This window comes from Balaenoptera acutorostrata, chromosome 14, assembly GCF_949987535.1.
Source record: "Balaenoptera acutorostrata chromosome 14, mBalAcu1.1, whole genome shotgun sequence".
NCBI classification, from domain to species: domain Eukaryota; kingdom Metazoa; phylum Chordata; class Mammalia; order Artiodactyla; family Balaenopteridae; genus Balaenoptera; species Balaenoptera acutorostrata.
The window spans coordinates 2,366,322-2,393,747 of record NC_080077.1 but is presented as its reverse complement, the minus strand read 5'-3'; the positions used below and the strand labels follow the sequence as shown (position 1 = coordinate 2,393,747).

At 43.2% G+C, this 27,426-nt stretch overlaps 1 protein-coding gene across 4 annotated transcripts; it reads left to right on the top strand.

Annotated features, from left to right (window-relative positions):
* Positions 1 to 26,342, top strand: CEP43 (centrosomal protein 43). Of its 4 annotated transcripts, XR_009005181.1 has the most exons (14): positions 3 to 207; positions 940 to 993; positions 2,733 to 2,787; positions 3,267 to 3,355; positions 3,809 to 3,946; positions 6,324 to 6,404; positions 8,836 to 8,895; positions 17,029 to 17,255; positions 19,292 to 19,404; positions 20,809 to 20,877; positions 22,035 to 22,074; positions 22,977 to 23,073; positions 24,658 to 25,222; positions 25,732 to 26,342. XR_009005181.1 is itself a non-coding variant. In XM_057527765.1 (13 exons), the coding sequence occupies exons 1-13, from the start codon at positions 106 to 108 to the stop codon at positions 24,730 to 24,732; spliced, it is 1,200 nt and encodes a 399-aa protein (XP_057383748.1). In that variant the 5' UTR covers positions 3 to 105; the 3' UTR covers positions 24,733 to 26,342. The 4 variants fall into 4 exon arrangements, 3 of the variants coding, with proteins under 3 accessions (XP_057383749.1, XP_057383748.1, XP_057383750.1); XM_057527765.1 differs by having other exon boundaries at positions 24,658 to 26,342; XM_057527766.1 differs by lacking the exon at positions 940 to 993 and having other exon boundaries at positions 1 to 207; positions 24,658 to 26,342.
* Positions 26,343 to 27,426: the final 1,084 nt, after the last annotated feature.

The following is a 27,426-nucleotide window of genomic DNA, read 5'->3' as shown; positions in this document are numbered from 1 at the left end:
CGCAGGCGCCGGGAGCGTGGGCTGAGGCGCGTTGCCGCGCGCCGTGCGGGCTGCGGCAACCGTCGGCCGTCGGCGCGGCTTGGGCGGTTGTCTTGGAGAAGCAAGATGGCGGCGACGGCGGCCGCGGTGGTGGCGGAGGAGGACACGGAGCTGCGGGACCTGCTGGTGCAGACGCTGGAGAACAGCGGGGTCCTGAACCGCATCAAGGTTGGGCGGGAGGCCGGGGGGCCGGCGGAGGGGAGGCCGGCCGCGGGCGTCACAAAGGGGCGCGGGGCGCGTCCGGCGGGCCGCCCGGGCTGGGGTCCGAGCTCGCGGGCCACCTTGGGGGCGGTCCGCCCTCGGGTCGAGGGTCTCTCCCGGGGAGTCTCCGGGCCGCGCGGCGGCGAGCGGGTGGGGGGGTGCCCGGCCAGCCTTCGTCGGAGGAGGCCGACCGCGGCGTCCGGTGGTCGAGTCGCCCGCTACCCACCCTGGTCCCGTTCCAGGCCCGGTGGTCGCGTTGCTCCCCGCCCCTGGGTTTCCCCCGCCCCTGGGTCTCCCCCGCCCCTGGGCCTCCCCCGCCCCCGGCCTCAGCTGCTGGGCAGCGAGCCCCCCCCGCTGGCGGTGACGAGCGGGTGGCGGGCTGCTTCTCGGAGTGTACTTTGCAACCTCGACGCGACCGATGGGCGTCATGAAGGCCCGGAAATCAGGACCGCAGCCAGAGTGATGGGTGCTGACGGTGCCAGGGGGACAGACGGTGGGCACGGGGCACAGAGAGCTTGCGCCCCTCCGTCAGGACGTCTCGGGACGCCTTCTGGCCTCTCTTCGCACCTGCCTGCTGGGCGTTATCATCTTGCTAGTTTTCCTGTTGCCTTTTGAAATTTCAGCTGGTGAGCTGCTTGTCCTGAAAATGTCCTGAGATCATTTTTGTTCCTTTACCCCCGCCCCCCGCTTTTTTTCAAGGCTGAACTCCGAGCAGCTGTGTTTTTAGCGCTAGAGGAGCAAGAAAAAGTAGAGGTACGAAGTCTACAAAGTTTAATGACTGTATTCGTTTATGTTTAATTTCTAATTACTTGAAAGCCACTCGGAAACACTGTTTCGAGGAGTGTGTAGCCAGGGACAATTTTGAACTAAGGATTAAACTTCTTTACTGTTGGGAGAGGGTCACGATTATTCTCTTTTCATGTATATTTTAGGGTTTTGGAGTAATCTAAAGAAAGTCAAGGCACCACAACTCTAACGCCAGTAGTAAATCTCATAGATCTCTTTCCTTAGGGGAAATCCAGAACACTTGAAGAAGTGGTTTCACAGTCAGTGGGTTTTCTGCGGGACCCCTTAGAACCTTTAATATGCTGATATGCACTGTGAATCCCCACCGGGTGGGAGGAATGTCGTATGCAGCTTTTCTCCAAGTTATCCAGTCACCCAGTTATTTTAAAATCATGTAGTCTTTCTTATGTCAAAGGTCCACTTCTGTCTGTATAAGTGTATTTAGTTTTTTCTCTCTACGGCGAGTCCTGCCACCATCTTGAGTAAATATCGTGGCCAGCAAGCGTTACTCCATAATCAAGGCCTTCAACTTCCTCTGTGACCAATCAGCCTCTTCTCCTCCTCACTTTAGACCTAGATGCCTTGCTCCTCTTTAACTTCAGGAAGGTCTTCAGTTCTTGGCTCTTCTGTGTTTTTCCAGACATCAGTCTTCTCTTAGCTGCCTCTTGTTCTTAGCTGGTCTGGACCCCATGGTCCGTATCTCAGAAATCCTCCCTACCTTGCCTTCCAGCCATACTTGATTTGGGGAAAAATCTTAAGGGTCATTTAGTTGAGCAGATTAACTCCCCTCCCCGTTTGTGTCCGTCTGCGCTAGAGCGGTCAGCGCGCACTGGACTGCTGACGTTCCTGGTTGGTGGTTCCCGCCTCCGTGGGGTCCGGAGCTGGCTGACCCTGAGTCTCGCCTCTGCTCAGCAGCTCCCACTTCGCCGTCACGTTAGCCTCCGACATCACGTTACAGGTAGGCTAGGAGGCTACATCACGTTTGCCTCCTAGCCGACCTGTTTCCTTCACTGTTGACGGACGGTCTTGTCTCTCCCTTCACTAGATAATAGAAGCATCAGATCCTAACTTCTTGTGTCCTCCTCCACAATCTGTCACTCATCTCAGAAAAAGCTCCCCTGCATCTGTGTTCATCTGTTTCTTGTTCCTTCCTGCTTTAGTAGAGGCGAATCTATCTTGTCCAAGAATAATCACTTTCTCTGGGTTTTACCTTCTAGGTGTTACTGTCAGTGCCTCTTCTATACGCTGTTATCTTTGGCCTCTCCCTTTCTCCTGGCTCTTCTGTTGAGCACGGAAACATGTTTACATCTCTCTCAAGGAGAGAGCTGTTTCCCTTGACTCATGTTTTGCTTTTTAATACCTCTGCAACTTTTTCCCTCAGTTTTGAAAGACTGTGTCTCTCTTATACCTTTCCTTATGCTCCAGGCACCCTCTAATTCATTAACATCTTAAATCCGTCACTACTACACCTAAGTAATTTCTTTTGCTGCTGTCAAGAAGAATCTCCTAATTGAGTATATCTCAGTCCTTACCTTAGCAAAGAGTAGTTCCTGTAGTGATCAGTAGTTATAGAATGGGTTTAGCCATCATTTTGTGAGTGACAGTATTTAATTTAATATCTTTGCCAAAAAATTGAACTTTAGTCTACATTTTGTAGTGGTTTGGAGATAAACGTATAACACTTAAAATATTTCATTTTTTAACAGAACAAAACTCCTTTAGTCAATGAGAGCCTGAAAAAGTTTTTAAATACGAAAGATGGTAAGATGTTTGTTGTTGTTTATTTTGTCTGTCTCTGAATTTTCAAATCTTGACTCCATTTAGGAGAAATGAGGAAATTCAGATTATTTTTTGAAGTATCCGATTCTTATAGGTTCTCATTTTAAATTGTATATTATTGTACAGCTGAGTTGCCATTAAATATCAGTGGTCATGGGAGATTGTTGGTTAAAGCCAATTTTATTGTAAAAAGCTGATTTTACTGTGAAAAGCAAAACACTCATCCATTTATGAAATGTCACATTGTGTTACTGATAGTTCCAGACCAATGATCCTAATGAGGAAATGGCGGAACTGAGATGTTCATCACTTAATTGTATTATTCAAGAGAAGAAATTTGCAATTTGAAACATTGAGAAACTTCTTTTCTCCCTTTACTGTAGTTATCTTACTTCCAGTGTCAGTGAGGAGGCCTCGGGTTCCTAAAGACCCTCTCTCACCTTCTCTTTTGCTCTTTGCAGGCCGGCTGGTGGCTAGTCTCGTTGCCGAATTTCTTCAGTTTTTCAATCTTGACTTTACCTTGGCTGTTTTTCAACCTGAAACTAGCACAGTAAGAATGATGCTTTTTACGTCTGTCTCTGAAACTGCCTTTGATACGGATGGGTTCATTACAAGCTGAAAGTTAACAAAATTTGACAACTTACTTAGAGTGTCTTGTATAAAGGTTATATTTTATAGTTGATTATCTGTTTTTCTCAAAAGCCATCTGAGCTGTCAGATAGCTGGCATCAGTGTCCCTGCTTCACATAACTTGACAGAAGTGTTGTTATGGAGTTAACTTGTTCTGCTCTAAGCCTGTACCTGGTAACGGAGACTTTGAATGCAGAGACTTGGTAAAAGAAATATATAATTCTTAAAAATGGACGTTTCATTCCTTAGAAAAATGGCCTCTTTGAGTTTAGAGATGTCTTTAAGTTCTGAAAATATTTTTCTTTAATCTCTGAAAATAACTTTTCTATATTTTGGTGCATTTATCCTTCTTTATATCTTATTTCTTTCCCAGTTTCAAGGTCTCGAAGGTCGAGAGAATTTAGCCCGAGATTTAGGAATTATTGAAGCAGAAGGTACGGTGGGTGGACCCTTATTATTAGAAGTGATCAGACGCTGTCAACAGAAAGAAAAAGGGCCAACCAGTGGGGAAGTAAGTACAGTCCTATCCTTTGTTACCTGTTTCTGTTTTCCAGTCATTGCCTGTCTAGTGCGGCCACGCAGATTAGTGCATACGTAATGAGTCGGGTTTAAATAAAAAGAGGTTATTCCTTCAAAACAAAACAAGACATACTCAGAGATTGTGTAAATGCACATTTTGATGAAAATTGGAGATGTGGTAGCTCTGCGGCTGCTGCTGCACCTGTTCCGGGAGTGACACTCAGACCAGGGAGTTCAGGGGCCGGGCTGTGTGGAGCCAATCCCAGCTCCTCCACTAACTACCCTCCGGCCTTGGCCATGCGACTCCCCTCCCCGGGCCTCCTTTGTAGATGGGGATGGTAGTCTTCCTCGCAGGCGTTGTGGGGCTGACACGCGTGACTTAGTACACGCGTGAGTTAGTGCATGTGAAATGCTGAGAACACTCAATTGTTGGTTGTTACTTTTACTACTATTTTTAAACATAGAAGGGCTGAATTATAGGCTAGTTAACAATTTTTTGAACTTAAAGGCTTTTTTAAACTAGGCTTAAAACTTTAAGCTGTTGATTTTTACAGTTTCTAAACATTTTCATACTTTGTTTTTTTGATTAGCCATCGTCTTTCTTATCCTTTCTTTTTAGAAATGATGCTAATGAGATTAATGGTCTGATTTCCTTTACAAACATTAGTTTTACATAAAGATACTGTTTCATGGATGTAGACAACATCATAACTGTTCCAGATACCTGGTTAAATGTGTGCTTTTAGTCAGGTTGGTCTGTAGGAATGTGGAAGGTATGGACTTTGGACTTTTGATGCTGGAGAAGAAAACTAGCTGTGGATTAGCCCACCGAACTCAGTGAAGCTTTCACCAAAAGTGCATTTTAACCCCCCCTTAAAAACCAGGTTGCTGTGCCCACATCTTTTCAGTCTTTTCTATTCATGATTGCTGAATTAATCCAGCCCTTTGCCTATTTCGTCCCTCTGTAAACACTGCAGTGACTATGTAATGGCAACTAAGTAATCTCCAGGTTCCTCAGCTTTAAGACCCTGCATGATGTGGCACTAACCTGGCTTTCGAGCCTTGTGCCGTTTTTTGAAACGTGCAACCTCGTGCTTAGGCCAGGTGGGGCTTACCCTTGACAGTGGCTTTTGCTGTCTTGCTGTCCCCTTTTTCTCATCTATTCTCCACCTGAAACGGCGCGTCCTCTCCCACACGCAGCTGGGCAATGTTGCCATCCATGTTCTCTCTCTTTTTTTTTAATAAATTTATTTATTTTTATTTATTTTATTTTATTTTTTGGCTCCATTGGATCTTCGTTGCTGCGTGCAGGCTTTCTCTAGTTGCAGCGAGCAGGGGATATTGTTCATAGCGGTTGGTGGGCTTCTCATTGTGGAGGCTTCTTTTGTTGCAGAGCACAGGCTGTAGGCACACAGGCTTCAGTAGTTGTGGCATCAGGCTCAGTAGTTGTGGCTCGTGGGCTCTAGAGTGCAGGCTCAGTAGTTGTGGCTGTTGGGCTTAGTTGCTCCGCGGCATGTGGGATCTTCCTGGACCGGGGCTCGAACCCATGTCCCCTGCATTGGCAGGCGGATTCTTAACCACTGTGCCACCAGGGAAGCCCCACCATCCATGTTCTCTTGACTCTGACTTCGGGGATGTTTTCTTTTGTTTTTACTCACTCCCTCCTGGCAGCCCCTGTAATTTAGTGCCTTATCCCGCATAGTTGTAACAGTTACCTGTTTTTTTTTTTTTTATTTAATTTTATTATTATTTTTTATACAGCAGGTTCTTATTAGTCATCTATTTTATACATATTAGTGTGTACATGTCAATCCTAATCTCCCAGTTCATCCCACCCCACCCGCCCTCAGTTACCTGTTTTTATGAGAGTCGCTTATATCTACGAATAACGCAACACCAGGAGCCACTTTTGGAATGTACTCCTGTTTTTATGAGAGTTGCTAGTTGATTTTTTTTTTTTTTTTTTTTTTGAGACAGTGAAGTAAGGAAGCTAGTCAAGGGAAGGTAGAAAGAGTAGATCTTTGAGAATCACAGGACAGTGTTAGTGTGGCGAGTCGGGAAAGCAAAGTGAGAAGGTTAAATAACTTCGGAAAGGAAGCTTGGGGGCATGTTTAAATGCGGCCTGAGTATAGCCTGTTCAAGGTGTTTGGGTAAAATACTGAGCAGGTAATTAGAATCACAAGTCTATTTGCTTTGTGTTTTGGTAAAATTTGAAGAAAATCTAATGAGGATGTTTATATTAATAGGAAGAAATAAAAGTGCCAATATTGTATAGTGGTTTTAAATGCTGATATTCTGTTGAGGTATAATTGGTATGTTCATGCTTTATTTTTAAATGTGTTTTAATTGTAAACTGTGAAATATTTCAGGGTGCGCTAGATCTGTCTGATGTACGTCCTCCACCGAAGTCCCCAGAAGGAAAAACAAGTGCACACAGTGCCCCCAGTAAGGTGAGTGGGCTGAGGCTCTGCGGGGCTCTGCTTTCTGTTGCTACTCTTGTTACAAGTTTTGTTGTTGTCAAGGTGCTTTTTTGTCTTTGATGAAGTATATATTTTAATGTTTATTTATTTATTTATTTAGAGAGTCTCCTAAAACTTTAATAAGCTCCTTTGGGACCATTATGCAAGACAGTAGGTTTTTTAAAATGCCATGTAAATATGCTCTTAAATTTTTTTATCAACAATTTATATGTTGAGCCACATGAGATTTGGATCTCAGTACTATACTTTCCATTTTTAAAATACTGAAGTTATTTAAAAAAATTTTTTTTTAATTTTTGAAAATTCTCTTGCTTTGATATTGTTTTGAATATTGTATCGTAGAAAGAAATATGCTGTTAAATAACAAAATTGTAGGATATTTGGATTCATTTGGTACTTTGAACGCATTGTCCTTCAATTAACAAGGAAATTTACTTTTCACTTATAAGTTCCTGTAATTTGAGAATATCAGGCTCCAGAATATAGAATTGTTGTGTTGAATACTGTAGACAGGTGCCCAGATATGGAATTGTAAATCACGATGATTTTTTTTATACTGATGAGCTATTTTAAGGATTTATAAAAAGTCTGTGCATTCTGGTTGTACTTGTATGAGCTGTTAAAGTTAAGGCCTTCTGATCTCAGGGATTTGGATTAATGGAGAAAAAACTGTGTGGAACACTTGAATGTAAAATCCAGGCTCTCTGTACTAGTAGGAATGGATAGAAAGGTGGTGGTCTGGAAGGGCATCTTCCTGTGCCTGGCTGAGCACAGCACGGTGGCTGGACCAGCCCGTCTCACCCAAGGGCGGGCTGGGGTCTGATCGTGCTGTGGGACTTCCTCTGACGTCCGTTTGGAGAGGTGCCGTGGAGTACATCCCCGGAGTGGCTCCTGGGGCTGTGTTATTCGTAGACACAAGTTGTGTCTCTTTAAATTAGGTGAACGTCTGGAGGGCAGCAATTGTACTGCTAGGTTCCTTGCTTTTCCAGATGCCTGGGCGTAGACACCAGTGAATGGTTCCTGTTGCTGTCTATTGCTGGTTCTTTGATTTTGTTGCTCCTTTTTATTTTTTAGATTTAGAAATCAGAGGAATGCTGTGCCTTGGGAATGAGGCTCTCACGCTGCTGGTAGCTGTTCTTTTTCCCGAGGCCTAGTTAGCCTTTCCTGATAGGGGCGGTTGGTCTTGGAAGCATTTTCCCGTGATGCTCATTGGAGGCTGGAACCTGCTGTACAGGGAGAACGAGGTCGTGAGTGAATCTAAAATTCACTTCAAATTAAGTGCCAGATATAAGAGCCTTAGTAAAAAGAAAGGTTTGCTTTCTGTGAAAATATCTGGCTTTAGAGGGATTAAAATTAACCATATTCCAAAATACTTATTAATACCTATAGTATTGAGTTATTTGGAAGTTCTCTTTTTAGCATATTATTTTCTAAGGCATATTGGCAATACTGATTTTCCACATATCGTGTGTCTTCAAGATAAAATGTTAATGTCTGTTTTACATATCTGTATGCTCTCTGCATAAAAAGGGTTTTAAGCTCTGTCATGAGAATTATCAAGAGAATCTTAAGTTTTAAGTCAGGAAATGTTGCTCTAAATACAGAGAAGTGATGGTAATTTTTGAGGTGTCTCCAGGTGGTCCCTGGTTCTACCACCTTCTGATGGCTTTCAGCTTCACCTGGGCCCTCGGTCAGCATCACAGGCCTGCGGGCGCAGTGAGCACTGGCGGACACCGCAGCCCGTCTCTAGTGGGGCTGGATGGGGTCTGTTTTAAGGCATGGCGTTCTTTTGACAGTTAAACCGCAAGTCCCCTGTAGTCCTACCGGATCTGGATTTGGGATTCCAGCCCTTGCCCCACCCTCTTCTCGCCCGCTTTCTTCTCTCTCTGAGGTCTTTGAGTGGCTCGGGGGCTCTAAGAAGGGCCTACACATCAGGGCGCCTCATCGGTCTGGAGGGCACTAGGAGTTCCGGGAAGGTGGGGCAAGCGCAGGGTCCAGCCCGGCCCTTAGAAGCTGGCTTTGTGTCCTCCCGGGGCGGGAGCGGTAAGGCCAGGGCAGGTCTCAGCGGAAGCTGCCGAGGCGTTCAGGCTGGCTTGCGTAGCGTGCTGCTGGACGGAGCGGGAAAGGAGTGGGTCTCCGCACACGGGAGCTGAGCGGGGGGGCTCCGGTCCCTACGTGTAACCCCGTGACTGGCGGACAGAGGAGTTAAACATGAGCTGAACCACTTCAGGAAGAGTGTTAAGAAAAGACTAAAACACTGGATTTCAAAGTGAAGCACATTAGTTAGATTTTCCATTTTTAAGAAATTTTCTAATAGGAATCTTTATTGGTTTGGTATGAATTAGTTTATTTTTAAAGATTTATACTTTGTGGTAAAATGTCATTTTATTCTCATGCTCAGATACCAAGGTATAAAGGACAAGGTAAGAAGAAGCCAAGCAGGCGGAAGTCTGGTGCCAAGGTAACGCGGGAGGGCCGAGGAGGAGAGCGGCCTGGGCCGGGCCGACCGCCGGCCTCATGCGGGCCTCCTCGGGTGCTGAGTTCCCACTGGCCTAGGGTTACGTTTCCTTTTGAAATGTCACTTTCTTTTATCTGTGATCAGAACATGCCAAAGTCATGGCGACGTAAAAGAAAAAGTAGTTTGACTTTCAGTTTTTATCCAGGTGAAAATCATAGTGTTGTATTTTAAAACTCTGCTCTCGGTTTTGCTTTGAGAATTCCTTGTTTTTTTGGCAACAAAAACAAGTAGAAGACACTTACTTTCCTCTTGAATGGATGGTCACCTATGTATCCTTAACATTATGATTTTTATCTGAGGTAACTAGAACATCAGACTACTTTTTGGATAAGTTCCAGTCGATGAGTAAAGGCCACCCCTAGTTTCCTTCAAGACACTTGTGTTTGTGTTGAGCAGCTCGTCAGCCCCTGCACGTCTGTTAGCCTTTCTGAGCGCTGCCTCACAGCAGACTCACGGGGGCGCGCTGTGTCACGGCCTTGGCTGCTTTTTTTCCTTCCCAAAAGATCTCAAAATTCGACTAAGCTAGTAGATGAACTGCTTATAAAATTTAAGTATTGGAGTTCTCAGAAGCATTAATTATCTGTATAGTTCTTACACTTATTTAGAATAAGATCAAGTTATTTAACGTTCAATTCTGTGAGAATCACTAGTCCTTGTTGAGCCTAAGTTTATGTATAGATTTTTTCGCTAAGTTGAGGACTTCCAAAATTAAAGGGTTTTGAAAAATTGTATTTGCTGTGTTAGCTGGCTTTCGTTCTAGTGGTTTCAATGGTAAGTTCCTGTTATTATATTTGTTCACACTATTCTTTATGCACTACTACATGAGAAGATGTTTTAAAATGTATTCGAGTATGTTTGAACATTTACCTAGTGAAAGTCTGTGTGTGTTAAGTGCTGGGGGCAAGACAGGTTTAACATGGGTCCTCGCTTCAGCAGTTTATGGTCGAATTGGAGCCGTGAGACAGACCTTAAGAAAAATAATTAAGCAGATAAACCAGCATGTTTTTTACAGATGTTTTAAGTCAGTTTCTTGTACTTTTTAAAGTATAATTCGTAATATTAAATTAAAAAAATCTTGTTGGTGTCATGAGTTTTAAAGAAGTTAAAACATTTGAAAGAAGTTGATACGTAGAACCAAAGCCACTAGGAGACACATTTCACTTTGTGTGCTGGACACAGCGGCGGGGGCCCAGACACGCCCTCCCTCCCTCGCCCTCCCTCCCTCCCTCGCCGTCCCTCTGCGGGTGACTGAAGAGTCTGCACAGGCCTTATTCTGGAACTGCAGGCTGCAAGTCGGGCCCCTTTTATTTCACGATTATATTCCTGAGCCCAAAACACTTCCTCAACAACTTGGAAACCTTTTCCCTTCTACTTCCCTGCTCTTGTTTCCAAACTGTGTCTATAAGAAGTCTGTGCTGTACCCAGCCCAGTAGAGGAGCCCTTAGCCCTCCCTCCCTCTGCCTTCCTCTTTGGCCCTGTGCATGCAGCAGGGTCCCAGTACCCTTAATAGCCTAACTTTCTTAACATCTTAATGATCCACATCCTGAGCTGCATCTGCTCATGGCGGTTGTCCACAGCCAGGTCCAGGGGGAGCCGTTCACAGGGTAGGTAGTGGCACTGTCGAGTGGGCAGAGCTGGGAGTGGTAGCCCAGGGCGCCCAGCAGGGAGTGTCTGTGTCTGACTGTTTCTTTTGCCTGCGGGAAGGCACAAGTATTAACTGCTCATTCAGAGACTTCTGGCTGTTTTCAGAGAAGCTATATTCATATCAGAAATAAACTTTAAAAAATAAGTTACATGTATAACTGATTTGTACTTAGTATTGTAAGCCTGTTAATATGCAAAGCAAAATCTAAGGGTTTTGAACTAATTTATTTTGAGTAAAATAAAAGTTACATTTCTTTTTGTTATTGTTGTAGGACAATAAAGGATGCTAGAAGAGTTAGAATACAAGGTGCATAAATATTAGACGGGAGGGCATTTCTTTAACGAGTTAAACATTTTAAATGTGCATTAACACTTCCAAAGTATCATCTGTAATAATCTATTTTGGTGTGAACCATTTTATTGTACCAAGCATGGTGCTAGTTGTCTGAAAAAAATAAATGCATTTTATTTATTACAACAGACTTTTGGTAGGCTCCACTAAGGTTTTTACCATTCAGTTGAAAAAACTAAATAAGGTATTAGATGGTTTTTGTTTGTTTTTAACACGAAGCTGTTTTAATCATCACATTAAATGTAGCATGGAAGGTTATCCTTTCTTTTCATAATCTATTTTTAGGTGTTTTAAAACTGATTTGTGTTGAGGTATTTTTTTGCTTCAAGTGCTTAATAAATAACATTTCTTAATTTGTTCCTTGTTTTCAAAATTCTGGGATAAGCCCAGCTTTATGTTGATTGAGGGCGGTGATGGGGATCACGTGCTGTGTATGTTTGGGAGCGTGTGTTTCCGCATCTTTTGCGGTTGCCTTCGGGTTTTTGAGCTGTAGAAATGATCCCCGAAAGTATAGTCTCACCTTAAGGTTTTCTAGATGAACAAAACAGTGTTATTCTGTACACACACACACACACACACACACACACACACACCCACCCACCCACCCACCCCCTAAATGAAGGAATGCATGTGGGTGAACAAGATGCCAGCACTTGGCCCATAACCTGTAATGGTGCCTGGCCTTCTGCTTCAGGTCCCAGACCTCTTGTCCGCTGAACCTGTGAGCCGGGCGGCACAGGCTAAGAGAGCAGAGCGGCTGGACAGAGGGTGATCTTCAGGCCAATTTCATAGCCAGACATTGGTTCTCATGTGCATCTGTAGGAATTACAGATTGTTTGTATACAGCATAGGGATAGTGTTTCTTTAGAAAAACTGAGTTTTTAGAAAGGGGCTTGTATGTTTGCTTTGTGGTTTTCAAATTCCACAGTGTTTACTTTCTAGATAAGTAAATTAAACCTTTAAATATATGTGTGTGTTACAATGGTAGTAAAACTACTTTTCTAAATAATTCATTAGTAAGTCATGGGTCACAAACTGCCTTTGGCGGAGTCTGGGAGGGGAGCTGCAGGCTGAAGTATGGGCGGGGAAGAGAATTAGAATTGCACAAATATTTTTGAATACTTTTGCAAAACTGGGATGGTTCTTTGGCTTTGCTGTTCCTCTGTTATGAACAGTGCAGATTAAGCCTTTAGTTTAGAAAAACAAAACTATTTTTTCCAGGTTTTTAAGACATTCTACTGATAATTCAGTTTTTGGCTACTGGAAAATTGGTAGTTATTTCTCTGTGAAACTTCTTTATGATGCTGATTTGCTGTTAATCTAGAAATGATTGAAATCTTGAGTGTGTAAGTGTACTAGCAGAAAATTACACATACCCTAGAACTTCCTTACAGTTTGGCTGTAGTTTACCGTAAAGCTTATTCGCCCTGGGGTCCGTCCAAGGGGTTACGCGAGTGCTGTAGTGCTGTGGAGCAGGCCTCCTGCTGACCTGGAACGACCAGACTTTGTTATGTTTTGTTATAGTTCCTCTTAGTTCCTAGGGCTGCTGTAACAACGCGCCACAAAGTTGGTAGCTCAAAACCGCGGAAGTTTACTGTCTCACGGTTCTGGAGGCTGGAAGTCTGAGGTCAAGGTGTCTGCAGGATTGGCTCCTCCAGGCTGGGCCTCTGTTCCCGGCCTCTCTCCCAGCTTCTCGCGGCTAGTCCTCGGCGTGCCTTGGCTTGTGGACACATCACTCCAGTCTCTGCCGTCACGTTGACGGGGCTTTCTCCCTGTGTGTGCCTGTCCTCTCTTGTTGGGACACCAGGCGTATTGAGTTAGGGGCCTGCCCGCCTCCACTGTGCCCTCCCCTTAACTGGTTACATCTGTGGTGACCCTACTTGTAAATGACGGCACATTCTGAAGTACTACTGGGTGTTAGGACTTCAATTTACCTTTTGGGGGGATGCAATTTAACCCATAATAACCTCCAAGGCCTCTGAGGTTGTCCAGGGAATGAATTCTAAGGCATTGTCATAGGAATTTTTTTTTTTTGCATTTGCATTTCTTTATTTTAAACAATTCGTAATCTTAGCTGTTTAGATTTATCCTGAGTCTTAATTTGTCCACATCTAGGTGATAGAGACTCAAGTAACTGAAGTTTATGTGTATGAGACTTGTCTTAAGCCATGATAAAAGTTTTTTAAACAGATCCCAGTCTATTCCAGTTTCAATTATAAGAAATAGACCATATCATTTTCACCAGACCAATTCCTCTTCCTATGTTCTCAATATCAGTTGATAGTCTCCAAAATTGAAACAGGGAGCCATTCTTAAATCTCACTCCTCTCGCAGATCCCATGTTAAATCCATTACCAAGTCCTGCTAACTTGTATATACTTGTCTGAACTGTCCCGTCTAATTAATCCTTATTCCAGCTATCAGTTTCCTCATTTGCAAAATGGGATGATATTGTGTAATTCTTGTAAGCATTATTATGCCAGCTTTACAGATAAAGAAATTGAAGCATAGGGAGATCAGGGCCTTGTGTAAAGTTACATAGAAGAGTTGGGATTTACACACAGCATCCAGTTGCTTCTGCAGCTCTAGTTAAATCCCTTGTACCTGTTTTTGGGTTACTCAAACGGCCTCCTAACTGTTTTCCTCTTTTAAGAGTTTTGGCTCTTCTAGTTTGGTCTTTACATAGTCACGTGATCTTTCTAATATGCAAACATGACTCCTCTGTGAAATATCTCTGTGATCTAGGACCTGTCTTGCTTTATTCTGCTGAGCCTTGGTTTAACTTCACACTTGAGCAGTTCTGAACTCTTCTTGTTTCTTGGTGCATATCTGTTGTTTCTCAATTTTGTGCCTTTACTCTAGCTAATCCACTGCCTAGAATACCCTGTCCTTAACTCCTGTCTTCAAAGTTCTATTTATTTTTAAAACTCAGCTTAGACATCTTTACCTCCAAGAAGACATTTTAAAGCTTCCTTTTTTCTAAGTTTGTATTTGGTGTCTCTCTGTACCCCGTGTATATCTCCATTATTAAACTTACCATTTAAAAATCTAAAAAATAAGAAAATAAATAGATCCCAGGGTATATGCGTTGTGAGTTGATCTGTTGATGCTCAAAAAATTTGGACTTTCTCCATGAAAATTGCTCTTAAAGTTTTCAGTACTTTTGCTTCAATCTACAGAATGTTTTGATAAATGCTTCTCCTCTTAGTGTGGATTTTTTTTTAATAGTAAAAAATATTTGGAATTAAGTTTAGTGAATTCATTAGTAACCCGGTTAGGTAATGGTCTTTTTGATAAAAAATGAGCCATAGTTATAAAGTAATGACACGTTCCTATGTGATTTAGAAATTGATTTTGACAACGCTTCCAAAGCAGATTGAGTGTTTTTAAAGTTTAATTTTACTCCATAGATAAATAGAACTATAATTTTAAAACAAATTATTATTTTAAAAAATATGTATTGTGTTGAACATCATAATGTGCTACTCCATGAAACTTGTCTTCCTAAAACTAGCCTTTTGTTTCATAGCAAGACTAAAACCTGTCAAAAATAATCATGGATATATATTAGTTATTAAGTTCAGATAGTTCATTATATGGACTTAAATTATGTTGCTGTGAATTCATGGGGAAGAAAGACTTTGTTGGAATAATTATTGTTTCCTGTAATGTGCTTTACATTTGTATTTGTCCGTTTCATGTCAGGTATCCTTTTGAATTTTCTCAGGGATGTTTTGAAGGAGACAGTCTTTCACTGTCTCAGTATCTGTAATCATAAATGTGTTTAAATAGCACAAGAATGCAGGGTATTTATTTCCGAATGCATATTCCTTTGAAAAGATATAAATCAGTTTTTAAAACGTTTATAAATCAGAAGTTATAATGGGCATGAATACACTTAAGAAATACGTAGGTGGATGGTGCTTCTCTATAATTGATGATAATAGGAAAACTTCAAGAAAGTTATTGGGAAATTTGAAAAAGTGTCTGCTTCTTTGAAAATATCCTACGTTGTCTAAAAGGGTGATAACTTGGTATTTATTTCTCCAGACATCTCTTTTTACAACCATTGATGTATCTATATTAATAACATATGGAATGTATAGCTCTATACAAGGCCCTAAAAATTGTATAGCATATATCTTACCTGCTGTCAACTAATCATGGCCTCTAATTAGTGTAAAACTATAAATGTATATCTTACTACATAGTACCTTCTGTCTATACACAGATTGAAAGTGCAGTCATCCTTAGTGTCTCCTTGAGTAATTTCTAACCCGCATTATTACCGCTTTTCCCCAGCTGCCCATCCCTTTTTTCTTACCTCCTAGTAATAATTTGACTTGGAAGAGACTACTACGGTTCAATTCTTGAGGAAATTCATGCCTGAGAACATTAAATTCCTTAAAATTATACAGTTAGTAGTGGAGTATGGACTACATTACACATTCCGTGTTTCAGGAGAGTGCTTGTCTCACGCACTGTGGCGTCTTACTCAGCCCTGCTCTCTGTAGCGTGAAGGCTGAATCTTGGGAAACTGTCGTCTTTAACCCATAAAAACTACAGTTTCATGTGACTCAGCCTAATAGCAGAGCATAAGCCTTTAGAGCTAACCTCTGGAATCAGACTTCGATATCAGATGCCTTTACTCCCCGGCTTGGCAAATGACTGCAGTGTCCCTACATCTCCTTTTTCATTTCTGCAGAGAAAACAGAACCTGCCCCACACACCATAAGGTTATTTTGAGGATTAAAATGAGGTAACACATGGGAAGCATTTGAAGACTTTCCATAAATGTTAGCTACTTTTATTATTACTACCATGATATTTTGGTTTTGTTGTTATTATTTTTATAGTTGTTGACATAGAAGTGTCTAAAGACAAAAAGAAATCTGACCCAAGGATAGAATAAAATTAGGTTGTGAGGGTTAGGGCTACCTGAAAACAAGAAAATACAGTGTGCAGTATATTTTCTGCTAACATCACCAGATCAGTAGGACGGGAGTAAAAATGCTTGAGAATTTTGTGCATTGGTTTCAGATATATAGAAACATATACATCAATACATGCATCCATGGACGTTTAAGGGAGGTGTGGAATAGGGAGTTACTCTGAGAGTCTGAATTAAGACCAGTGATATAACTAGCAAAACTTTACTTTAGAAATGTGAACGGTAAAGGCGGCCTCTTTCACCTTGATGTCCATTGTATTTGGCACCGGATGGAAAACTGCTAGTTTTATTGATGACCACTTTGTTGTAATGCTTGGTTCATTTATGTGATGAACTAATGATGATGAACTAATCTTCCTTATCTCCTTTGTTAGTAATGCTTTTTTTTTTTTTTTTTTTAATTTTTTTTTTTTTTTTTTTTAATATTCTTGTCTGCTTACATTCTTTTTATGTATGTATGTATGTATGTATGTATGTATGTATGGCTGTGTTGGGTCTTCGTTTCTGTGCGAGGGCTTTCTCTAGTTGTGGCAAGCGGGGGCCACTCTTCATCGCGGTGCGTGGGCCTCTCACTATCGCGGCCTCTCGTTGCCGCGCACAGGCTCCAGACGCGCAGGCTCAGTAATTGTGGCTCACGGGCCCAGTTGCTCCGCGGCATGTGGGATCTTCCCAGACCAGGGCTCGAACCCGCGTTCTCTGCATTGGCAGGCAGATTCTCAACCACTGCGCCACCAGGGAAGCCCTAGTAATGCTTTTTATTTGCGAGTTGAAAACATATTAAGGTAATTTATGAAGCAGTGATATATATGTAAGAGGAAATGGGAAAGTTTGTTTATAAATGGGCTAGGTGAAGGTATTTCCATTTAGGGAGGGAGGAAAGGAATGGTACAAACATGTTTGACGTTTTTCCCCTTCAAAAGTTAGTTATGCTCTGAAGCCTGGGGATGAGCTGGTAGGTCCGGGGGGGGGTCCCACTGCACCTCACGCAGTTGCAAGACCCCACGTGTGTATGCGTGTGCATACACAGAATTGCGTGTGTTCACGTGAGTTTTTTATTATTTAAGAGGTCTTATTAAAGTTTTATTTCGCCAAGGAGACCTTTTCTCTTTCCCTCTCTCTCTTTTTCTAGAAGGCCAGCAATGATGCTAGTCAGAGTGATACCAGTATCTCATCATCAGAACCAAAGAGCAAAAGTAGTCTTCACTTATTGGCCCATGAAACAAAAATAGGATCCTTGTTAAGCAACAAAAGTCTAGATGTCAAAGACGAAGCTGGTCCTTGTCCAGATGAAGATGATATGGAAGGAGATTCTTTCTTTGATGATCCCATTCCTAAACCAGAAAAAACCTATGGTTGGTGAGTAACCTGTGCTTCTATATTATCAGACTAGCGGCTTAAAAATAGAGTTTCTAAATGTTTTATGTTTAAGAAATAATGAGCTACCAATGGTTCTGTAATTATTGAATTCGTAAGTCTGATTTTGTGTCATTAAAGCCTTTTGTGTTGTAAAACAATTCCAAGTTTTGAAGGACCTAGATGTTAATGATTTCAGCAGGTAAGTTTGTACTGAATGCCTGCCGTATGCCAGGTACCGTTTCAGTGTTGAAACAGGCAAGATCTCTGCTTCCGAGAGCTCGTACTCTGGACGGCAGCAGCAATAAGTTAAGAGTCACCAGGTGCCGGGTCGCGTAGATGCAGCCCGTGTTGCAGGGACTGAGAGAACTGGACGGCGGAGGGCGGGAGTGCGGGTGTGGAGGGCAGCCGGCTCTCAGTAGCTGGCGGAGAAGGCCTCACCTCAGGGGCGAGCTTACGGAGGGGAGAGTAGGCCAGGTGTTTAGCTGGGCCTCTGGAGCCCCGCACAGGCCGAGGTGTGTGGTGTGGCAGGTCCGAGGACCTGTGGCGAAGCGGCTTGCAGGAGGGGGAGTTGGGCCGGGGCCGGGAGCGACCGTGGCAGGGCTTGGCTTCGCTCTGCGGGGCCCGGAAGCCCTGGGGCTGTGAGCAGCAGAGTGGCCGATCCGACCTGCGCTGTGACAGCGTCGCCTGGCTGCTGGGTCTCCAGGAGGGACGGTGTTAGGGTTATCCAGGTGAGAGGTGATGGTGGACGTGGTGAGAAATAGGCGGTTTGGGATGTGTTTTGAGTTTGGATCCAAAAGGATTTGCTGATAAGTGTGAGAGAGGAAAAGCAGTATCAAGGGCAGCTCCGGGGTTTCCGGGCTGAACAACTAGGAGGTTGGAAAGGCCGTTTTCTGAGATGAAGGGCAGGGGGAGCAAGGCTGGGTTGCACAGGTGGGCCGCGTGACGGCCCAGAGCTCACTCTCGGCCAGTGAGTTCCAGAAGGTTGTCAGTGGAAAGGTGAAGTCTGTTTACAGGTGTGGGTACGGGCGTTCAGGGAGAGGTCTGGGCTAGAGGTGACAATTGGGGAGTCATCAGTCTTAGCTGAGGTCGCAGCCGGGAGACTGGAAGAGGTCACCAAGGAAGGGGCACTGCAGTGGGAAGGGGACGCAGAGAACCGGAGAGAGAGGCGCCGTTGGCGGAGGAGGCCCGAGTGAGCAGCTGAGTTAAGTTCTGCTGAAAGTCCCCCTTTGCGCTTAGCCACACGGAGCCCCGATGCCCCTCGCGGGCGGTGCTGTCGGGTGGGGCTGGGGCGGTGTTAGAGGGTGAGCGTGGGCTCGAGGAGGCCTGAGCCGAGAGGACCGTACATGGCAGAGTGATCTCCTGACGAGTGTTCCGTGCAGGGCGCGGAGGGACGCGCGGTGGCTGGAGGGCGGGCGTGGGGCTGAGAAACGTTAAACTGCGAAGAACGGTAGCACGGACGTGTGTTGATGAGAATAATCCGCTTGTAAAGAGGAAAGACGAACGAAGTAAGAGCGGGAGAGTGCTGCACCTCCGTGCCGGCGCCGGAGGAGGTGAGAGCGCGCCGGGCCGGAGGGCGAGCCTGCGGGCCGCCGGGCGCTGCGCCGCGTCCGCTGCAGGCTGGCGGTCAGGACCGTGTGCCGAGGTCGGCTGCTGGCGTCATTTGCGGCCCGCTCTGCGGGGCCACGCCTGGGCTCGCGTGCTGGGCTCGCCAGCGCCTGCGCTGTCCCTTGCCTGCATCTCGGGGCCACGGAAGGGGCTTCTGATAAGATCCCAGACAGTGACGCTGATGAAGAGGAGCAGTTTAATTTGTGAGATACCACACACAATTCTAGAGAGAGGGGATGACTTCCTGCATGAATTTGCAGTGATTCGTAGTCTGCTTTGCCTTGCCAGGTATACTTCATGATTTTGAATCTGTGAAATGTGTATTCTTTATTTCGCAGCTCCTGTGTTGCCTATAAGATATATTCAAGCTGCTTATGTTTTAATGGCAGAATGTAAGAATCCCATTTAACTGTACGCTTGTTTCTTGCTAGGAGAAGTGAACCTAGTAAGCAAGTAGGAAGCCTTGCATCTCTCTCGGACGCCCCCCCCTTAAAAAGTGGACTCAGCTCCCTTACTGGAGCTCCCTCATTGAAAGACTCTGAAAGTGAGTGTCTGGAAGTCCCTAGGTTTGCTGACTGAAGACGTGGACTTCGAATGATGATGATATTTTTTTCTCTAATTAATTAAGTAGTGTATGATCATTGTTTATTTTTTCAGAAAAATATATGTAAAATCATAAAAATAGCCCATAATTTTACTACTCAGTGATATTTTCTGTTAATATTTTATTTTTAAAATTTCTTTTGAGCGTGGTCATATTCTCTATATTGTTTTGTATTCTGCTTTTCCTATGCCATGGGAATATTTTTAGGAAATTGACTTTTTAACTGTCTTCTATAATAAATAGACATTATAATTTTTAAGCCATCTCTCTTTTTTGGACATTTAAATTGACTTACGTAGGATTTACTTACAATTAATTTTTAAAACTTCCATAGATTCTGTAGATAGCACAGTAATCATCGTAAGAATGTTAAAATACTATTGTCCCTTTAGGGATTTGGATCAGATGTATCTTTTTATATGCAGCAGAGGTAGGGATTGTTAGCTAGACATGGAATGGCCCTGCTACTGCACGCAGATGGTGACAAGACCAAGGATGTAAAAAGCAAAGCCTTAAACATGTAATCATGCAGATGAGCTTTGTATACTGTATCATAGTAAATATAGGATTTAATTGGCAGAGTGTTTAGAGTATAAATGTGTCTCCCTGAGTAGATCTTTATTAGGAAATTGCTGTGGGGTTTTGCATAATCTTGTAGTACTTACTAACCATTTGGTGTTATGTGATACCACTGTAGTAGGATTTCCCAGGGCACATAAAGTAAAGTAGCCGTGCGTCTGTTAATTCGGCCCAGTTTCCCTCTTTTTCTCCTTTCTCATTGTATTGTCACCTTCAGTGAAGGAATCCAGAATGTCATGATCATGTCACTCTTAACACTGACTAGGAAATAATGATTTAGAGAGGGCATTGAGAACTGGGGACTGAAGAAATAAAAACCAATGAGGAGATCAGTTTGGTAAATGAAATAGCGATTAAACTGAAGCAAAATTTAAAAGTTTAAAGGAAAAATAAAACTGATGAGAATAATTAACTGTAGTCTGTGAATTCATACCCAATAGGGCTTCTTATAGAAGGCTGATATCTGATAGTTGGGTAGAAAATGATTTTGATGGTCAGGTTCCAATAAAGAGTAGTATGGCTACAAAAAGGATATGTAATAGTGTGGTTAAAAAAGGGATATGTGATACACAGTATAAGCATATTATATTGTGTAATGCATAATAATGCATAATGCAGTGTAATTAATCACAGTTTGTAATTTTCTTCTTAGTTTTCGGTTATGATGTATCAACAAACCCTGTACTGCAAAAACAAGTTGACATGGTTTAGAGACTATTATATTCTAAAAGTCAGTTTAATGTGAATATTTTTTCCTGTTCACAGGTAAAAGGGGAAACACAATTTTGAAAGATCTTAAATTGGTCAATGATAAAATTGGATCACTTGGTTTGGGTAAGTAGATTTCCAATTTCAGTATTGACTGCTTTAGGGCGATTAGGTTTTAGAATAAAATCTTAAATGCAGTGTCAGTCAACCTACCGTGAGCACCTCATGCACAGATGGTTGGACAGTTTTTATGTATCCAGGGTTACTCTGTCGGCCAGGGGTGGAGGGAGCAGTAACCACAGCGGCTTCTGTCCTCGTGGGGTTTAAACTTAGCAGGAAGATGGGTGTTAAACAGGTGCCTTACGGGTACTTCGAGTGTTAGAAGAGTCAGGCCGCGGCGTTACGGAAGCGGGTAGTAGTTTGACTTAGCCTAGCCTTGGCGATGGGGGAAGTGACTGCTCTGCGAGACCTGCTGGGGCAGACAGAGGGGAGAGCCTGCCATTCGGACCGAGAGCACAGTGCGTGCCGAGGCAGAGGCGCTTCCCTGGGGCTGGCGGAACGTGGTCCGGGCCCCAGGGAGTCAGTCTGATGGGGATGGATGTGTAACAGGAACTCTGGGGTGTTGCGTCCCGTTCTGTGGTCTGGAGCAGCAGCGAGAGCGGTACTCCTGCAGCAGCAGGAGAAGCCTCCGAGTGCCCTGGGCCACTTGTGGGCACCGTACCGCCCTCAGAACCTTGACGTTTCTGGAATAAGGCTTTAGAGCACAGTTTAGTTTGGGAGATAAAAACATTAGTCAAAGGCACTCGTGTTCATAGACAGGCGCTTCACATGTTTAAAGCACGAGTCGGCAAACTCTTTCTGTAAAGGGACAGAATGGGTATTTTAGACTTTGTGGGCCACACGTAGTCTCTGAGTATTCTTTGTATTTTTACAATCATTGAAAAATGTAAAAGTCATTCCTAACTCGCAGGCTGTACAAAAACAGGTTGTGGGCTGATTGGGCCTGCAGGACAGGCTTGTATGTGTAACCAGAAAGTCAGAGGCTAATGTTAGGTTCCAGCCCATTATTCAGTGACTATTTTGTCCTTGAATTGGCTACAGAAGCTGGAGGAAGGTGGGGGAGTGGTTAGTTTCCCCCAAATCCAAACTGCAGCCCAGCTGTTAATGATGCCATATAATTCAGTAGTGTAGTTTTTGAAGGAAATGTATGTGTCTAATTGTAGATAAATTGTGAGGTGTGTTTATATAAATATAACATATATATCTTTTCTTAAACTTATCAGGGACTGGAGAAGAAGATGACTATGCTGATGATTTTAATAGGTAAGAAAAATGGTTGGACAAGAAATACATAAATTGTAAACAATTTCTGAACAGGAAAGTGTGACAAAATTACATTGGTGCTTATTTTAGTCTGATTCTCTCGTTCATATTGATGGAAGGTGAATGGAAGATAGTTAATCCAGAATTATACATTGGACTTTGAAGCATGTTTTTGATTTTGCATTAGAATAAGAACATCTGTATTATGTGCAGGGAACTTGATAAGAACAAGAAAAGGAAATAACATTGAAGGGCTGACTCAGAAGCCGGTAGAAGCAGTCAGGCCACCAGATTGCCGGTGCTTTCGCTCTCCCCTCTCTGACCTCAGTGGTGGGAATTGTCTACGTTCGGCTTAAACAAATTGCCCTCTCAAATTGTTTTTCTGATTCACATGACATTTCTTAATATTTTGTTTCAGGTAATTTTTTTATATATGTAAAGAAAATATAACCTATGACTTGGCTAATAATTAATTTGGAAGTAATATTTGTTGTAGATACGATTAGAAATTTTAAATCAGAGTCTGAGAGTTTAATGTAACTGATAGTTTTTTTCCCCCAATTTAGAATTTGTGTTTACTTTCTAACATATTATACAGTTTTTTGAGAGATGAAATTTAAAAAATCTGGGTTTGCTTCTTTCATGCCATTGTGACCATAGTCACTATTATGAAGCTTAGTGTTCTCATCTGGTAAATGGACTGGACTGTTCCTGCTGCCCTTGCTAAGTTATTTTAAGGCTCAAGTGAGATGAGATGTCTGGAATTAATGACGTGTAATAGTTTATTCTATTTTATTTGAAGAATTAAAATAATTACGTGAAAGACTGAAGAATGCTAGTTACTCTCTCTAAATGTTTATATTCAAAGTTCTTATTTTTCTTTTTTTTTCCCCTGAAATTAGTACCAGCCATCGCTCAGAAAAAAGTGAGCTAAGTATTGGTGAAGAGATCGAGGAAGACCTCTCTGTGGAAATAGATGACGTCAATACCAGTGATAAAGTATGATGTTGTGCTTCTCCCATGGAGTGCTATCTGTGCTTCTTGCCTTGAGTTACTGTAAAGCTTCAAAACTTTATACTTTTTGCAGGGCAGGAATAGAAAGGCAGACTTAGAGAACGGATGTGTGGACACAGGAGGGGAAGGGGGGAGGGTGGGATGAATTGGGAGATTAGGTTTGGCATAAATACACTACCATGTGTAAAATAGATAGCTAGTGGGAACCTGCTGTATAGCACAGGGAGCTCAGCTCAGTGCTCTGTGATGGCCTAGATGGGTGGGATGGGGGGAGGGGAGGGAGGTCTAAGGGGGAGGGGATGTGTGTACGTGTAGGGCTGATTCACTTTGCTGTGCGGCAGAAACTAACACAACATTGTGAAGCAATTATACGCCAATAAAAAATAAATTATACTAACTAGGAGAAAAGCAGTTGAAAATTCCATAAACTTTATGATGGAGTTTCCTGGTCCAAATCTAAAAAGAATGTCTGTAATGAATGTGTAAAATTGTTTTCAGTTGTCGCCTGCTTTGTTAAGTGAGTGCTTGTGAAATGCTGGCGTGTTATTACTGGGGCTTCAATTGCTGTGGGTGTTAACTGGGCCATGGTGGGTCAGGATGAGAGTCAGAATCGACCACCTCAGGGTGTAGACACTGTAGGCAGGAGGTCCTTTTCAGAGACGTCAGTATCGAAGGTTGGTGTGTATATAAGAGCCCTGTGAATGCAGGAGCTGAAGCAGATACTGGGGTGTGGAGTGTTTGTGAGGTGTGAGCGGGCAGGGGGACAAGACAGCAGAAACGGGGAGTCAGGGTGTAAAATTAGGAGTGCATTTTGGAGATCACATTTGACCTTTTATTGGGCAGAGAGCAGATACTTAGGTGTATGTTAGATGTGAGATGTTAACGTAGCATCTCAGGATCAGATATCAGTGCCCCCGGTTCACTGTGGGTGAGTCTGCCTTTGAGGTTGTGGGTCGCTACAGCCTGGAGGTGAGCCTTGCTTTCCAGAATAAGGAAGGACTCTCCAAGTGTTTGTGACTGTCAAGGACTATCATGTAGGGAGAGGGCCTTTGAGAGAAGCAGCGTTTTGTAATGAATCTGGGCCCGCGTTCCTATTCTTTTATGTATGTGTTTTCTCAGGCGAGCTGCAACCTTTGATCCTCAGTTTCTTTATTCGTGAGATGGAGGCGTCAATGCCTCCCTCATAGGCTTGTTCTGAAGGTTAAGTGATAATATATAACGTGCCTTCTCTAATTCCTGATACTGTATAAGTTTGTAATAATTTGTCTTTCTCTTTGTACTTTATGTCATTGTAAAGAGGCCTGAAAATGTTGCTTTAAAGTTACGAAAAGAACTACAGACGGATTATTTTAACACCCAGTCTTCTTGTTAATGTAGAGTTCAACTGTTAGCTCAGCTTTTGTTACCACCAATTTCAAAAAAGGAAGAAGAAAGGACAAGGACTTCTAACTATGCAGCAGTTTGTAGAGTATAAGATAGTATTTAAGTTATAGCAGTAGATGTTAAACATTATTTAAGACTCTGCTTGCATCCTGACACTAATTCTTTTCTTTCTTTTGAACGACAAAGCTTGATGACCTGACACAGGACCTCACTGTGTCCCAGCTCAGTGATGTTGCGGATTATCTGGAAGATGTTGCCTAGGCGATGAAAGAAGGAAGTATTCTAATTGGCAAAGGACAAAGGGCTCTGATCAGCTCTTTTTTTTTTCCTGGACAATCTCACTCTTTGCTGGAACGTCTGCTCCCTGTTGGTGCCTGTGTTTCAAAAAGATGACATATTTTTAAAAATTAACTTTTCATTATACTAAACAAAAATGCTCCTATTTGAGACCATGTGTGGAAGATTTAATATTCTTAATTTGGTTTAGCTACATGTTTCTCTGTGGAAGTTGATTACGCTCAAATTCACTACAAGGAGCGAGCCTGTGAAATGCCAGTGTTAAGCGCATGACGAAGGCGCCAGTAAAGCCGTAGGTTCCCAAAGCTCCGCGTGCGCGCCTGTGGGGCAGCCGCCTGGGGTCAGGCGCTTCGGCAGCAGGTGGTTCGTCTGCAGTCAGCGCGTTCGGCAGCAGGTGGTTCTGCAGGTAGTTGGCAGATGGCCTGGAAAATCTGCAGTCCTGAAGCCCATCACTGTAAGTTACATTTGATAGGTTGACTTTATTTCATATTTCCTTCCATTTGGAAGGTTTGTTAGACCATTAAGGTTATATTAAAATACTCATGTGTGTGCTACTTAGTTTTGCTTGTTTTAAAGATTAAAATCCAGATGTGGTCATGACTTTTGATTCATGGAATTGTCTCTGACAGCACTTGCAGTTGCTGCGCTATGTCCATGTAAGAAGCTTTATTCACAGGTTCTCCTTGTCATAGTTATAATTTATCATTTGTAAAGATGCCTTGAAACATGTTAAATACCAAAATGCATCTGAAACCATTAAGCGGTGCTTTTATTCAGATCTGTAAGTTGGTTATATTAAAATCCAGATTGGACTGTAGCAGTGGTAATGGCCTAAGACCCTATCCAGGTTGACGAGCTTTATACACTGTACATGGTTTCATCGTAACCCTTAGAAGCTGAGCCAGTGATAGAATTCCAGGCAGTCTCGTTTACATTCTATCCATTGTGCTGCTATTTATGTAGGTTGCTGACATCACTGATCCTGAAGTATTAAAAAGAACAATTGGAAGTGGTGCGTGCATGTTCATATTGATGTAAGTAAAGCTGTGATTGTGTTAAATTTTGTACTTTTTAATTTCAGTTAAATTAAAGCTTTTTATTAAGTCACCTTTATTACTAAAAGGAGCAAATTAGACCTAATTCATTGATCTCAAGAAGTGAACAGACTTTGTGGTTTGTATTTCATTTCATACTAGTCTAAATATTACAGAAATATTTACTAGGCTCCGAAATGTAAAGGGAAATGATAATGTATGGATCAAGGTTATGTGACATTAGAATCTGATTTTATACAATTTAAGTGAAGCTGAGCCGTAAACACCGAGAGGAAGCAGGACAGAATGTGGGCCAGGGCAGCCTGGGAGCTGCTCTGCCAAGCTGCCCTCAGTTTGTGGGCCGTGATCTCAGTCTCGGTCAGGCTTTTTGTTTCATGTGAGGAAATAGCGCTGCATCAAGATGTAGTCTGTTGCTAAAAGCCCCCCAATGTGCTCTCTGTAAAATGTATTTCCTTGGATGTCATCTCTGTGAAAAGTCATTTTCTATAAAGATTGTGGTTCTGTTCTGGCCCTCTGGAATCTGTGTCAAATGTGTGATTTATTTTTTATATTATTTGATAGGAGCTAGATTTCTGTGCAATGATTTGAAATCATTTCAATGGAATGATCATTGGGGTGTGGTGCTTTAATTTTGCAGAAAACTTTTGAATAGCAACATCTGAAATTTGTCATTTTTCTGTTACCCACGGAATCTGATCTTTTGATAGTATCTGGGAGGATGGGGAGAAAAATGCCAAATATGAGACTCCCTTTGTCATCAGCAATACATACATCTGATCAGATAGTTTTAATAGCTTAAAATTCAGCTATGAAAAAGCTCTGTTTCCACAGGTGTCCCTTGATCAGATAGAAGGTTTTGAGTGTGATTAGCGTTTTCTTTGTGTTGAGGAGTACATACTGAAATATTAACCCAGGAAATAACGTTTTTATGGTAAAACCTGTATCATACAGTGGAGTTTTTCAGATGTTTCTTTGTCTGTCAGATGTCAAGAAAAGTCTCGTTTTATTCATGATGACTGCGGTGAGCGGCAACTCACGCCCTTTGTGTTCCGTAGTGACAGTGACCAGGCGCCAGTTGTGCTGGCCTTGGTCCTGCCCCGATGGCCGCCGCCCGCCTCTGCCCCTGGCCCCCCTTTCCTCGCTCCCCGCCCCGGCGCCGCACAGCCCCTGCGAGCTGCCACGGCGGGTCCTGTCTCGGGGGTGGATCTGCCTCTCCTTGTCTGGGTCGTCCTTCCCGCAGAATCCTGCCGGGCTGGCTTGTTTCCGTCTCGTCCTCAGAGAAGCTCCAGCCGGGAGGGGATGCCCGTTTTCCCTCCCACCCCGTCACTGTCGCGTTTGCCCTGTGTGTTTTATTCATCTCTCATTGCTGTCTGAGATGATATCATCCGTAAGCTCCGTTGGAGCAGGGACTTTGTAACCGGTGTGTGTCCCTGAGCAGAAGTCCGCCCCAGCATGTGCCCGGTGAGGCTCCAAGGCGACCACAGCCACAGATCCAGGGGGCTGGGCAGCTGCTGCCCGAGGACAACACGGCACGCTTTCGGGGGGACAGCTGTCCTTACCCTGAACCCAGGGAGGCCCCAGCTTCAAGTCTGAGGAGTGGCTC

Bases quoted from the DNA above. Each gene is read 5' to 3' on its own strand.
- CEP43 (XM_057527765.1), top strand. From the start codon at position 106: ATGGCGGCGACGGCGGCCGCGGTGGTGGCGGAGGAGGACACGGAGCTG. The intron at 2,788-3,266 runs GTAAGATGTTTG...TGCTCTTTGCAG, and splicing joins GTTTTTAAATACGAAAGATG to GCCGGCTGGTGGCTAGTCTC. The intron at 8,896-17,028 runs GTAACGCGGGAG...CTCTTTTTCTAG, and splicing joins GGCGGAAGTCTGGTGCCAAG to AAGGCCAGCAATGATGCTAG.